General features: G+C 44.9%; 1 protein-coding gene across 1 annotated transcript in view; it reads right to left on the minus strand.

The window, feature by feature from the left end:
• Hydin (HYDIN axonemal central pair apparatus protein) overlaps positions 1-14,040 on the minus strand; it is a 355,607-nt gene that overhangs the window by 129,176 nt on the left and 212,391 nt on the right. The window contains exons 26-29 of the mRNA XM_021632513.2: positions 11,916-12,026; positions 11,329-11,538; positions 7,882-8,019; positions 168-345 (exon numbers count right to left, since the gene is read on the minus strand). Coding sequence (XP_021488188.2) covers positions 168-345; positions 7,882-8,019; positions 11,329-11,538; positions 11,916-12,026 — 637 coding nt within the window. The remainder of the gene's footprint in view (positions 1-167; positions 346-7,881; positions 8,020-11,328; positions 11,539-11,915; positions 12,027-14,040) is intronic.

Here is a 14,040-nt window from a genome sequence, read left to right on the forward strand (position 1 = left end):
CTGGTCACTGAGGCACAACACAGAAGAGTACTAGAGATTTTTCAAACAAATAAAATGACCCAACAAAGTGAGTAGCAGTCAATCTTCAAAGATGCAAAGCAAAGCTAAAGAAAACACTGGCAGTTTTTGCCCCCTGAGGATAAGTCACTGCCGTGGGTTGGAGGTACCTTTGAGGTTCCTGTGCAGGTCAAGGCTGATCCGAGGAAAAACACCCTCTCCATACAGAGTGATTTTCTCTGGGTCCAGGTGGGCAATCTGTATCTGGAAGCTTCTTTGAAAGACCTCAGGTATTCCAGGCAAGTAGTAGACTTTCAACACCTGTTCCTTATTTGAGTGGATAAACCCCTACATGGTAGAGAGATCAGACAGAGCTTGACAGTGTGCAATGGGCTTATGTTTCTTATGGGTAGCTGGACACACCTCCCCTCAGGTCTATTCCCATGGTGATGTAAGAAAAATGACAGTTAAACCACAGGGAAGCAGGTAGTGCAGGGACAGGCACTGCGTAGAAGAGGAATACAAGGAACAAAAAGAAACATTTTTAAGTAGGTCGGTTCTTTTTCAGTGTCTAGTTTTTCTCCACAGAACGAACCACTAGCAGAGATGTTTCCCCACTCTGTGGGCTGACCATTCAATTACTGCACATTCTCTTTCTCTCTGCAGAAGCTTTTAAGTTTCATGAGAACAGAGTCACACATTGATGGCCTTATTTCCTGTGCTACTGGAGTCTTATTCAGAAATTTCTCACCTGTACCTATAAGTTGAAATATGCTTTTTTTTTCCTTTGGTGATTTTGCAGTACCTGGCTGGTCTTGAACTCACAGAGATGCACTTTCTGCTGCCCCCAAGTGCTGGTATTAAAAGTGTGCACCACAACACCCTGCCAGACTAGCAAGTTGTATGTTAAGGTCTTTGATCCATTTAGGGTTGAAGGTTGTGAAGGATGAGGTAAGGATCTAGTTTCATTTTTCTATCCATTGAAATCCGGCTTTCTCGGCACCATTATTTGAAGATGCTCTCTTTTCTCTGATTGTATTTTTGGGCCATCAATTCTAGTCTGTCAATCTCTTTGTCTACTCTGTTTTTGTTTTGTTTTGTTTGGCTTGTGTGTGTGTGTGTTGTGTGTGTGCCAGTGCCATTTTGCTTTTATCCCTTTGACTCTATAGTATAATTTGAAAGCATGTGTGGAGATAACACCAGGATTCTATTGGCTCAGGATTAAAACAGGGAAAGTACTTAACCTTTACGAGTCATGAGGGAAATGCAAACTAACAGGATACTAAACTTCTCTTTAACCATAAGGTTAGTAAAATTTACCAAGTTTTGGTGAGAAGCTGCCTCACAGGAGATGCTGATATGCCTGTGGGTGGGACTTCAAGAGGAGCAAGCACACAGGGAGACAAGCATAGAAGTCATGTGTGGTGGCCTGTGAATAGAATCTGGGACTTAGTGGAGACAGGAGGATTTTATGTTCAAGTCCATCCTGGGCCACTTAGAGAGACCTTTAGTCTGAAAGACTAAGCCCAACACAAAGAAACAGAATGAAGCCTTTCATGCCCTCATCTAAAGCAGCCTACGACAGAAGTCCCTAGGAAAACATCTACCTTTGAGATATGTAAGAGATCCATAGTGGAACTGTTTCTAATGAGAAACTACTGGCTAACTAACCTTCTACAACTAAATGTGGTTTCAAAGGAAGCTGGAAAACTACTTTCAATATGGCTAGAAAGGATCATTATTCAGCAGTGAAAATGAACGATCAATTGTTACGATGCAACAGTGTGGATGAATCTTAAAAAATCATAATGCTGGGTGGAAGAAAAGCAAGTTGTGGTGGATTGCGTCTGATTGTACCATTTAAATTGTTTTATTTTGTGTGGTGAGCGGGTCTGTGGACCACATATGTGCCTGGTTCCCGTGGAGGCGAGGAGAGGACATCAGATTCCTTGGGACTGGAGTTGCAGATGGTTGTGAGCCACCGAGTGGACACTAGCACTTGAAACGAGGTCCTTGGAAGAACAGCCAATGCCCTTAATCACAGAGCTATCGCTACGGTCCCAACTATGCTGTTTTCAAGTAAAGCTTCAGAGACAGCTAACTTGGTTACAAGCATGTAGGGGCAGGATCCAGGAGAGCAAACCCCCGGGGCCATTTTGTAGAGTTGACTGCACACATACCAAGCTATAGAGCCATACTAGGATATTAGCCACAGTCTGGATTTAACAACCATAGTTTAGAGTTATTGTGCTTTTTGAGTCCAACACTTGCTTCATGGATTCATTTTGTACACATAAAATACTTTTGTGAAACATTAAAATTATGAACGAGGTAAAAATAAACCTGCAGGTTAGTGGTCAGAAAGCAGGAGGTGTGGGAATCGCATGACTGTAAATTACAAGACTGACAATAAGTTACAAATGGGGCTGGAACCTCAACTGGGAAAGTACGACTGGCCACATTTTAGCTACAGAAGTGTTTATGATGCATTCTTATTGAGCTCTTCACAATTTTTGAACTCTTGCTCTCTCTCTCTCTCTCTCTCTCTCTGTGTGTGTGTGCGCGCACACACACACGTGTAAGGAAGAGGGCAACTTTGGGTGTCGCTGCTCAGAGTGTGCATGTTGGCTTCTGAGGCATGCTCTCTCGTTGGCTTGGAGCTCACCAAGTAGGCTGAGCTGGCTGACCAGGGCGCCTGTCTCTGTTTCCTCAGAGTTGGGGTTACAAGTGTGAACCACCGTGCATGTCTCTTTTTAAAAATCCTCCCCAGGGCACGTTAAAAAAAAATCTCCCTGAGTGGGGTGCAGCTTTGCCAGGTCACAGAGGAAGACAATGCAGCCAGTCCTGATGAGACCTGATAGGCTAGGGTCAGAGGGAAGGGGAGGAGGACCTCCCTATCAGTGGACTAGGGGAGGAGATTAGGGAGCGAGAGTGGGATAGGGAGGGGCTGAGGAAGGGGGCTATAACTGGCATACAAAGTGAATAAATTGTAATTAATAAAAAAATAAATAAATTAAAAAAAACTAAAAAAAACCTCAGGAATAACATATACTCTTGGGGGGAAAACCTATTAAATGAGGATAAGAAAAAAATAAGCCACAGCATAGAGAATAATAAAACAATGACAACATACTGCTATGTATCGATCTATATTTGATCTGATGCACAGGAGCTGGAGATATATTAATCCTGGTGGAGTCAATAAACTTATCTCAGATCACAAAACTGACAGTGACACTTGCCTGTCTCAACTCCTATGAGAAGCCATTACTCTTTTTCTCCCTTCTTGTGCTTCCTTATATGTTCTTACTTCAATATGCTCTTGACTCTCGTGCCTGAATTTCATAAGACCCTCACCCTCAAGAATCGCTGTGTAAGAGCATGTACATTTGATGGGGTGGTGTGTGCGAGTGTGTGCATGTATGCACATCAGTGTACATGAGCACATGCTCACATGTGTGTGCGTGGATGTCCACAATACTCATGCAAATGGTGCCGTGCTTCTGTTGGGGGGATTTATCCTCACGCCTTCTTTATCCCCTTTACTTGCTCCTCCCCTCAGCAGTCCACACGATTTTGCTGTTTCCCTGCAGAGCTGTTTTCTCCTGTGCTTGGTGTTCTGGGGTGAGGGGAGCTGTCCCAGTTTCTACCTCTGTATACCCTTGCAATGTATTTTTCTCAATAGAAACAGTTCTCAGGCAACCCTGCCAGGCAAATGTTTCTATTTTGTTAAATGCCAAATATTCATGGACAGTTCTACATTCTGCAAACATTTGTTTTCATGATAAGAATTTGGCTTCACAATAGTAAAGCTGGCATGTAGGGAAAGAAAAACATACAGAAAAAAATCCCATTCAACCACAAAGGAGGCTTCTGAATTAAAAAGGGACCAGCACAGCAGCCTAAAGGCCCTGGATTCTACAAAGGCCTCTTACAAGGCTGATTCTTGGTTGGCATCTGGGAGCCAACGTTCTGGAAGGTTCTTGCCATTCCCTGATTGGGCTTTCTTACCTTACCTCATCTGTACAAACAACACAGTTTATGTCAATTTCTCAGGGAATTTTGTTACGTGGCAAAGTTCCAATAAAACCCCTGCAATCTCCAACGAGTCTCCCTGGCAGGTCTCAGGTTATCACAACTTATTACGGGTGGAGGGGTAGGAGGGGATGATTGTCAACTAAAATGCCTGTTTTCTGAGAGGCTGGACAAAGTTGTTCAAATGCCACATGTGCCTTCTCCAGGAAGACTTCTTGGACTCAGCAATAAGTCATCCTCACATATATGATTTATTACAACCAAAGGGCACAAAGTGAAACTGGCAAAGGGATGCAGCGCGCAGGCAGAAGGTTAGAAGAAGTGAGCGAGGCACACCTGAGGAAGCTGCAAGGGGTCTCACAGGACACTTAAGTTCCTGCCTTAGCTCCTCTTTTCATTTCTGTGACAGAATACCTGGCAAAAACAGCCATGAGATGCGAGGGGAGAAGACAGGGAGGGACGGGGAGGAAGGACAGAAGGATGAAAGGAAGGGTTTACTTAAGAGAGAACATAGTCTGTCATGGTGTGGGGCAGCCTCTGATCCCCACACACTGCAGCTCCTCATGGAAACCATTCTGAAAACAGCTTCGTAGACACACAAGACAGGTTTGTTTCCATGGTGATTCTAAAGCCAATCAAGTAGACAGTGAACATTAATCCCCCTTTTTAACTGCTGATTATCATTCTGCAGTTTTAATGCCTTCATACATACAGTTTGTTTCTGTTTTTTTTATATTGCTGCTAGTTTATGCAGAAAACAGTATTATTCACATTTCATTTTACACATGTGGGATTATCATATGTTTGAGATAATTAGATAAGAAAATTTTGATCAAAGAGTAATTTTAATAGCTATCGCCAAATGTAAACTCAGATGCTAACAAAGGGAAGCTTGAGACAAAAAAATATATATATAGTAATTAGAAAAAGGTAAAAAAAAAAAAGAACAATTAGAAAACTTCCGTAGAGAAAATGCAAGAAAGGAAATAATACCACAAATCTCAATTATACCAATGAAAGACAATACAATTTAACAATGCGTATTTTACGAGTGAGCAACCTAAACCAAGATGAAATAAACTATGGAGAATGGCGAGAGGCAGGACAACCAGAAGCTGCCGTGTTGAGACCAATGGAAGTAAGTGGGTTCAAGGCAAAAGTCTTTAAGGGTTGGAAGAGACCATGTAAAATAGGCAATGCGTGGTCTGTGAGGAACATTCAATGGAAGTAAAGCCTTACATGTCAATGCAGAGATGAACATGTATACAACCAAAAATTCCATAGTTACATATTTTCAAAAACTAATGCTGTGAGAATGTCAGGTAAGGTATTTTGATCATATTTATCGCTCCCCCCACCAAGTTTCTGAGTCTGTATGTGGATGGGGCTGTGCACGCATGCTCACATGTATGTGGGTCACGTGTATTTGGCTATGCACGCGTGCACATGTGTGAGGACAGGCTGACACTGGGTGTCTTCTTCCATCACCTTCCCTGTTAAACATCTGAACTTGGAGCTCGGTGATTTGACTAGCCTCGAGAGGAGCTTGCTCCAGGCATTCCCTGTCTCCACCTGCTGAGGGCTGAGGCTGCAGGTGGGCCGCCGTGCCCACCAGCGTGGACATGGGTGCTGACGCTTGCAGGACAAGCGCTTTGCCCAGTCCCAGCGCACAGTGTTCTCTATTTATAGACAGTAAATGTGGAGGAGGGCAAACTCTTTCTGTACACCACTTAGTCTTAGGAAAAGTAATCAAACAAACAAAAGATAAGGCACATTTGAATGCTGCAGTTTTCTGGTTAGCTTTGTAGAGATTCCTGATCATCTGCACTCTGTGGTCTCAGAAACATGATTTTTTTCCCTTATATTCTTTGGTGTTAAAAATCATTTTAGACTCCTAAATACAACAGCTCATGTGCTAAGTGGGATCTGAGGGGACCACACTGTTTGACTCATTGGGCGATGGTGCTCGCCAAACCTGATGGTCTGAACGTGATCTCCTGGATCAACGCGGCGGGAGCAGAGCACCGAGTGACTGTTCCTTCCTGCCTCCGCACATGCACTGGACCCCACCCCAAAACAAATAAATGTAATAAAAATGTTAAAGTGTTGTAATTTGTAAATAAAAAGAAATACATCATCCTAGATAACTTAGAAAATAATGAAAATTGTGATAATGGTTATGCAAATGAATAAAATGTCCACATTTTAAAGATATTTTTTTACTTTATGTGAATGAGTGTTTTGCTTGCATTTGTGCACCATTCACAGGCCTGGTGCCTATGGAGGCCAAAACAAGGCATCAGATCCTCTGGAACCAGAGTTAAGGACCGTTATGAGCTGGCATGTGGGTGCTGGGAATCAAACCCTGGTCCTTTTAGACACTGAACCATCTCTTTAGCCTGATTTCTGCCCTTTGTCATTTCAAGACAGGGTTTCTCTGTGTAGCTTTGGATGTCCTGGAATTTGCTCTATAGACCAGGCAAGCCTCAGACTCAAAAAGATCCACCTGCTTCTGCTTTCTGAGTGCTGGGGTTAAAGGTGAGGGCCACCACTGCATTTTTAATTCTGAAAGTTCATGAGGCAAGGTGTATTCAGTGAACAATGGTGCTATGTTTCCCACTATTTTTTAAGAAACAAAAGTCAGCATTCAACCGAGGAAGTTAGAAAAATAAAACATGGATGCAGATTTGAAAGAATAGTTAAGGCAAACCAGGAGAAAGAACAAAGGGGAGTTGATTTAACAGATACCAGCTCAGGTTTAAAAGCCACAGCAACGGCAATAGTACAGAGTTAATGTACGGATGCCCAGGCCAAGGGCCCATGGGACTGGTGATGGGCATGGGAATGAATGACACATGAGAGAGAACAGCATTCCTTATGTCTGGATTTTAAGATTGTGAACAGGGGCTGGAGCAATGGTGCAGTGGTTTAAAAGCACTTACTGCTCCTACAGAGGACCTGGGTTAGGTGCCTCCCAAATGCCTGGGACCCCAGTTCTAGGGATCTGAAGTTCAACTCTGGCCTTCCTGGGTTCACATACACACATAAATAAAACTAAATCTTGAAAAAAAAAAAAGATTACGTATAATTATAAACTAATTCTATACATTTTTTTATATTTCTTGACTCACAATAATCATGTGTCATCTTTACAAGGAGAAAAATTCAACAGAAGTTTTTTTAAAACCTGCCAGATCAGCATAATATCAACAGGGGCAACTTGCCCCCTTGCTTCTGAGGTGGAGTGGCTCTTTGCAGGCTGCAGGTGTTTTCATGCATGCTAACCGAAAGTTGCTTTCACTGGGTATAGCTGGTATGAAGGAAGTGCCAAGGAACAAGGAAATCTCTGAAAGGGATACCCCCCTGTGGAGATAGTATCTCATTATACAGCCCAGGGTGGCCTTGGATGTAAGTAAGGTCCTCCAGAGTATTGGGATTTGAAAGATGCACCACCACACCTGATGCAAATTAAATTTGTTATGGGGAAAATCCATAAACTGTATCCAGCTGGTTCATCACATGTCTGTTGATCTGGAAACAGGCAATGTAGGGTGTGGTAAATGACTGTTCAATGAACGGGTGTTCTAAAGTCTATCTGTCTATCCATCTCTCCACCCACCCACCAATCCATCAGTCAACGGAGGCTCATATAACACAGAATGGCCTCAGACTTGCTAAGTAGCCAAGGGTCAGTTTTCCCTGATCCTCCTGCTTCACCCTCCTGAATGCTCGAATTGCAGGTATGTGCCACTATGTATGACAAGTCACACCTGTTGTATGGGCAGTGACACTTCCCTGCCCCACGTGAGGCTTGTCTGTTTGCTGTGAGCCCTCTCGGTTCTAACTCACCGACTGGGGCAGGATGAGTGGTACTCCAGGGAGAAGGTTCTTCGGCGAAGACTGGTAGCTAGTCAGAACCTTGAACTCAAAGCCAACTTTCCCAATGTTTTTCAGTGTGATTTCACGTTCCGTGACGTGGTCAAACAGCTGGAGAGAAGGTGGAAGAAGGCTGTTACTTGTCTGTGGGATTCTCTCTCAGCCTGACAAATGTGCCCCCCACCCAGACATGTGCTCCTACATTCCATAAGACAATGATCAATCCATATTTGATCATAAAGGGTCTCCCAGGGGCAGGAGGCTCCCTGGAGACTCTTGAAATAAGTTTTCTAATAAGTTCCAGAGAATCTTGAAATAAGTTTCTGAACTGAGAGGATTTGCTTCTGATCTTATCCTATTAAAAACACACAATTCAAATTCAGAATGTTCTAGAACGAATTTTCCCATTTATGTAAGGGACCATAGGCATTATATGCCAGTTGAGATTTGCTAACATAATTCACCAGCTCATACAGTAGGCTTAACACCCCCCAAACTGAGGCATACTTTAGGGGTTCCCAGGAAAAACCAGGACAAAACTAGCTGTCTTAGATAGAACTGGGAACATGTAGGGTGGCCGAGTTGCAGAGATGAGTTTACCAGAGGACCTTGGAGGCTATAGAAGAAAAGCAAATTCTGTTTGGCTCACACAGCAGAGAAGACAGCAGCCAGTGCTGGAAAAATGTGAATGCAGTTGCAGCCTTCCATTTACACACACAATTCAATGATTACTTGCTCTAGCTTTATAACAGAAATCAAATGCAGTAAAAATTGGCTCAGAATTACAGTCTCCAAGTACATGACATACAATCTAAGAAGCACACAGAGAATTACCTGGCTGCCGCCCCTACCCCAGCTAGAAAGAGTACTATGGCTGAGATGAGTGTCAAGCGAAGGTAAAGACAAAGTAAGCTTTTGGAAGGGGCCTGAGCTGTGACTGACAGGAGGAACAGGTCTGGAGGTGGCAGAGTGGAACATGAGAACAGCAGCGTGTGAGAAAATGTGGAGGCAGAAGGGGCTGGGGTGCATTAGAGGCAGTGGGTAAACCAGCTTGGCCACAGAAATGGATAGCTTATAATGGGGGGGGGGTTTACAGTCAATCTGGTATCTGTGTAGGGAGCATCAGTAAGATAAGGGCTTAACAGGTAGGCGTGGTGGTTCTATAACCCCACTAATTAGGCAGCAGAGGCAGGTAGGTCTCTATGAGTTGGAGGTCAGCCTGGTCTATATAATGAGTTTCCAGGGTTACACAGAGAGACCCTGTCTCAAAAAACCCCAAACAAAACCACAGAAGAGAAGGGGTCTCACAGGCTCCCCATGTATTATAGGCTGTTGCTGAAACTATAGGTTTTCTTCCAGGGCTTGACAGTAAGACCCTATTGCCAAAGATATACTTGTATCACAGAATACTCAGAGGCCTCCCTGGCACTCTACTGGGAGTTACAGTCCTGCTGGCTGCTTTCAGAGTGTTGGGAGGGGCTATAAGAGCTTCTGGGAGAGAAAAGTAATCATCGGTCTCACCTAGTTGTGCATCCCGTGAGGTACCGTGACGTGCCTGGCAAGATACACCCAGTGGTACAGTAACATAAACGTTACAGCAGCAACAAACTACCTTTTGATTGGATATATGGTCTACCCCACAAGATGGGAGGTACACCTGCCACTGAGGCCAAGGACCTGTGGCTGGATAGGTCAGGGGCCAGGGAAAAGCTGGGCTAAGTGGACATAGTAGCAAAATGACTCCTAATGACTTTTAATATTACACCCATTGATGAGTGCATCATCTCTCAACCCTCATGAGAGAAGCTTCCTTTTGTGGTGGATGGCAATAACAGAGCCACACAACTGGCCAACATGTAGATTTCCTCGACTTCAGAGTGCTCACTTGTAAGTGAGATGCCTGTACCACACCTCTCCTCCCGAGGCTCAGGGATCTACATGGAAGCGAGGGTGGAAGGGCTGGGAGAGCCGGGTGTGGTGGGCAACTTTAAGGAAGACTCAACAAGCAGCTGCACATAGGCACGGGGGCGGGGGGGGCATGAAGCACCACGCCCTAGCCCAGTCGCTGTTTGTTTGTTCGCTGATGGTGTGACAAAACTGGTATCACACTCCAGGGCAGATCCCGAACTCCGGAACAGTCAGTCGGTACAAACAGGTCTTAGTGGGGAGGGGGGGACCATGTGCAAGACAGAACCAGTTGGGTGGGGGAAGTTGGGGAGGAGCTGAGAAGAGTTGGGTGGGGGAGGTTGGGGAGGAGCTGAGAAGAGTTGGGTGAGGAGGCAAATATCAAAATGCACTGTATGAAATTCTCTAAGAATAAACCATTAAAAAAAGACTCTAGGGTGAAAAAGAAAAGAAAGGCTTGGGACATCCCAAGTGACCTGATGGGTGACAGAGGAGGGAACTCATGGTGATTGGATGTCTACTGTGACCAGGGCAAAAGCACTGACCGCTGGGGTAGGCATTGCTGCCCCTGCCCATCTTGTAGGTGAAAGATGCTGACGCTTGGAGAGGTGAGGTGATGTTCCTAAGGTAACAGTGGGAATCCAGACGAGATTTTAAACAAAACAGAACTAATGAAACAATACAAAAACCAACCTGCTCTTTTTCTCAATACTGTTCTGCTGGGATGAACTGCCCAGGGACTGACGGGATGGAGACATACCTTATCTGACAATGGTGCCCACTCAGGGTCAGTGGTGATGCAGTCCCTTGCTTGTGTGTGTCTGTGGACCAGCGGGATTGATGTCACATGGCAGGGAGCTTGTTTTTGAAATGTGAAGCCCCCGACCGAATGCCGGGCCCACTGAATAGACCACAGTGTGAGCCCATGGCTGTCATAGTTAGGCCCGGCAGCCAGGTGTCATTGTGCACGCATGTAATCCTAGCAGTTGGGAGGTATGGATGGAAGGATCAGGAAGCAGAGGGCATCCCTTGGCTATGCAGTGAGTTTGAGACAAGTCTGGGTTGCACAAGCCTCTTGTCTTTAGAAATCAAAAACAGAAACATCAAAACAAAAATTTAGGTATGGCTTGATGAAGTCCTGTAGTGGTTAGGGTGAGGCGGCGTGGGACTCAGGTGGGCGCTTGGAAGCACTGGCTGCTTGCATGTGGCCTGTCTAGGGGAGGGTGGCAAAAGAGCCCCACAGATTGTGAAGAGAGGGGCATGAGGAAATAGTGCTAAGGAGAGAAACAGAACAGCCATGGTAGCTTCTAGCCAAAAAAACAGAAGTCTTTGACGCTTAGCTGGAGAAAACAGTGAGAAGAGCAGGAGAAAACGGTGGCGAGCAGGGGAGCTGAGGCAGGGAAGCTCGTTAGGGATAAAGGGCATGCGTGGTGAGACCGAGGGGGATTCAAGGAGGAGGGCTACGATCTGCGTTTAAGGCAAACCCAGACCACCCCCACCTGATAGCTGCACTACCTGTAATCCATAGTTAATGTTAGTCGTGTCAAAGGAGTAGCTGACCAGGGAAGCCTCTCCCTTCAGTATGATTTCATACGTAGGCCCTCCCTCCACTTCGCACAGAGCTTTGGCCCGCGCCGTGATGTCACAGTGTCCGTAGAAGGTAAAGGAGATCTGATGGCTGCTGTACGGCTGCAGAACTCCATAGAGGGGCAAAATGTCAAACACCTGCAGGGAGAGAAAGTCATCAGACACCCGCGGGGAGAGAAAGTCGTCAGACACCCGCGGGGAGAGAAAGCCATCCCGCATGGGAACAGCTGTCAGGGCGAGGGGTCTGCAGGGGGCGAGTTACATCTTGTCAGTGGACAGACTCGTTCCTGACTTTTGACTCCCGAACACGTGTGAAGGTAACAGGGGAAATGCTCTCGGTAGATGTTAGTTCCCAAAATGGAGGAGGGGGAGGAGGAGGAGGAGGAGGAGGAAGAGGGGGAGGGGGAGGGGGAGGAGGAGGAGGAGGAGGAGGAGGAGGAGGAGGAGGAGGAGGAGGAGGTGGGGCTTGTACGCAGCCCTGCTGGGTGATTAAGGACCTCAGGGGTCTCACTTACTTCCTCTATCCCAATGGAAAGCATCTCCTCCTGTTCAAAGATCCACAGGGATTCTGGGTAGTCTACCTGGCTCTGGCTTCTGTCTGTTCCTACAGAGCTGTATTTCATTGCCTGGGAATGAGAGTGAGGAATAGCAAGCAAGCATGTGCAACAGTTCATCATCAATGCACGCCTCTCCTTCCCTTACAGAAAAAGAAACTGTGGCGAACATGATGATAAACATGGGGCGTGTGGGGGATGGCGAGATTTTACGGCTCGGTGGCGAAGAGCAGGTACTGCTGCTGCAGAGGACCCCATTTGTTTTCCAGCACCGCGGGCACCTGTAACTGCAGCTCCAGGGGACCTGGCTCTCTCTTCTGGCCACCATGGGTACTGCACGCATGTCATAGGCACCCCACCCCCACCCCCAATCCCTAACACAAGACCATGTAATTGAAAACACATTTTAAAAAAAACTGGACATTTTCCCCTGTAACAATAAATTTCCCAAATGTACATATATGGACAGCAGAGTCCTTTAAAAAGGGAGCTCTGAAAACAAGCTGTCTGCCCACAAGAAATAGCATGCTTTAAATAAAGTCTGGGTCAGTGCCTCTCCATCCACAGAAGGTGACACAGTGTGTATTTGTGGGCCAGGAACCATACATACAACACGTTCTTGAGAGAGAAGGTGGTTTCATTTGTGTGGGTCACACTCTGAGGGGATGGGTGGGTGTAAACTCATTCCGAGCTTTGTGAAACAGGTTATCTTGGAGACTGCTAAGAATTTCAGTAGTGATTTTCTTATGCAGGACAGGATTCGAAGGAGTTTTGTTTTGACTTTGTTTTGTATTGCGTGGAATTTTCCATGGCAAGCGTCTCTGAAGATGGAAATTAATGAACATTCAGAAGACAAATGTGTGAAATTAAAAAGCAGGGGAAGATCTAAGGAAAGAAATGACAATCAACTGATAGGTTACAGTGCACACATGTGTATATACATCTCTGCCCTGTGTATATATGTCTAGCCGCACTTCATGTGCTGGAATATAGGAAGTGGTTGATAAATATTATTTAAAATAAAGTGCATACAGCTAAAAAACAATACTTCCACCAATATTCCTTACTCTTCAGTTGTCGCTTAGGTAACCATTGTTTAGGTTTTTTTTTTTTTTTTTTTGTAGATTCCATCTACTTATTTTCTTCATTTGACTAATTTTTTAAAAATTTATTTTAAAATACTTTTCATACATATATGTGTGCATTTGAGACTGGAGATGTCCACGGAGGCTGGAAGGCAATGGCAGATGTTCTGCAGCTGGAGTTACAGGCGGTTGGGAACTTCCAGATGCTCACATCCTCTGGAGGAGCAGTAAGTGCTCTTAACTGACTGTACAGTCTTTATATGACTAGTACTTACAGAAGAAATAAGATGATCCAGTTCTAGACATACAACGGACCAGTTCTAGATGCTGGCGATAGAATGGCGAACAGAACAGGAAAAAGAATATGCCCTGCTCTCCTGACCCTGGCACTTCTTAAGGTATTCTATGCAGAAGCAAATATATCTATGCTGCCATTTAAGAGACATAAACACTGCCAGCCAGACTGCTTGACGTGGGAAAAGAAAATGGTTTTCACCACCAGAGACAAATGTTTTTAATTATGGAAAGTATAGTAGGTGCTCAACAAGTGCTAGCTGTTGGGGCTGAAGAGATGGCTCAGTGGGTAAAAGCAATGGCTCTCCTTGCAGGGATCTGGGTTCTATTCCCACCACCTGCCTGACCACTTATAACCACGTGTCCAGTTCTAGAGGATCTGATGCCCTTTTCTGGCCTCTGTGGGCACTACACACACACACACACACACACATGCAGGCAAACCTGCATATATGTTTAATCATAAATCATATATATATCTAATATTAAAAATAGCTATTGGTGGTTGTTTTTATATACTTCTGCCTTGACACAAGTGGTAGCACACTATGTGCCCTTTTTTTTTTTTACCTAGCACTTTTTACTTAATACTTTAGAAATTATACCAAACTGGTGGAGAAGCGATTTGCTTTCTATACCAGAATTCTGTAGCACTGCCTTGTACAGATGTAATTTGGTTTATTCAGTCAATCTCTGGTTGGAAGAAT

This window comes from Meriones unguiculatus, chromosome 10 (assembly GCF_030254825.1).
Source record: "Meriones unguiculatus strain TT.TT164.6M chromosome 10, Bangor_MerUng_6.1, whole genome shotgun sequence".
Lineage (NCBI taxonomy): Eukaryota > Metazoa > Chordata > Mammalia > Rodentia > Muridae > Meriones > Meriones unguiculatus.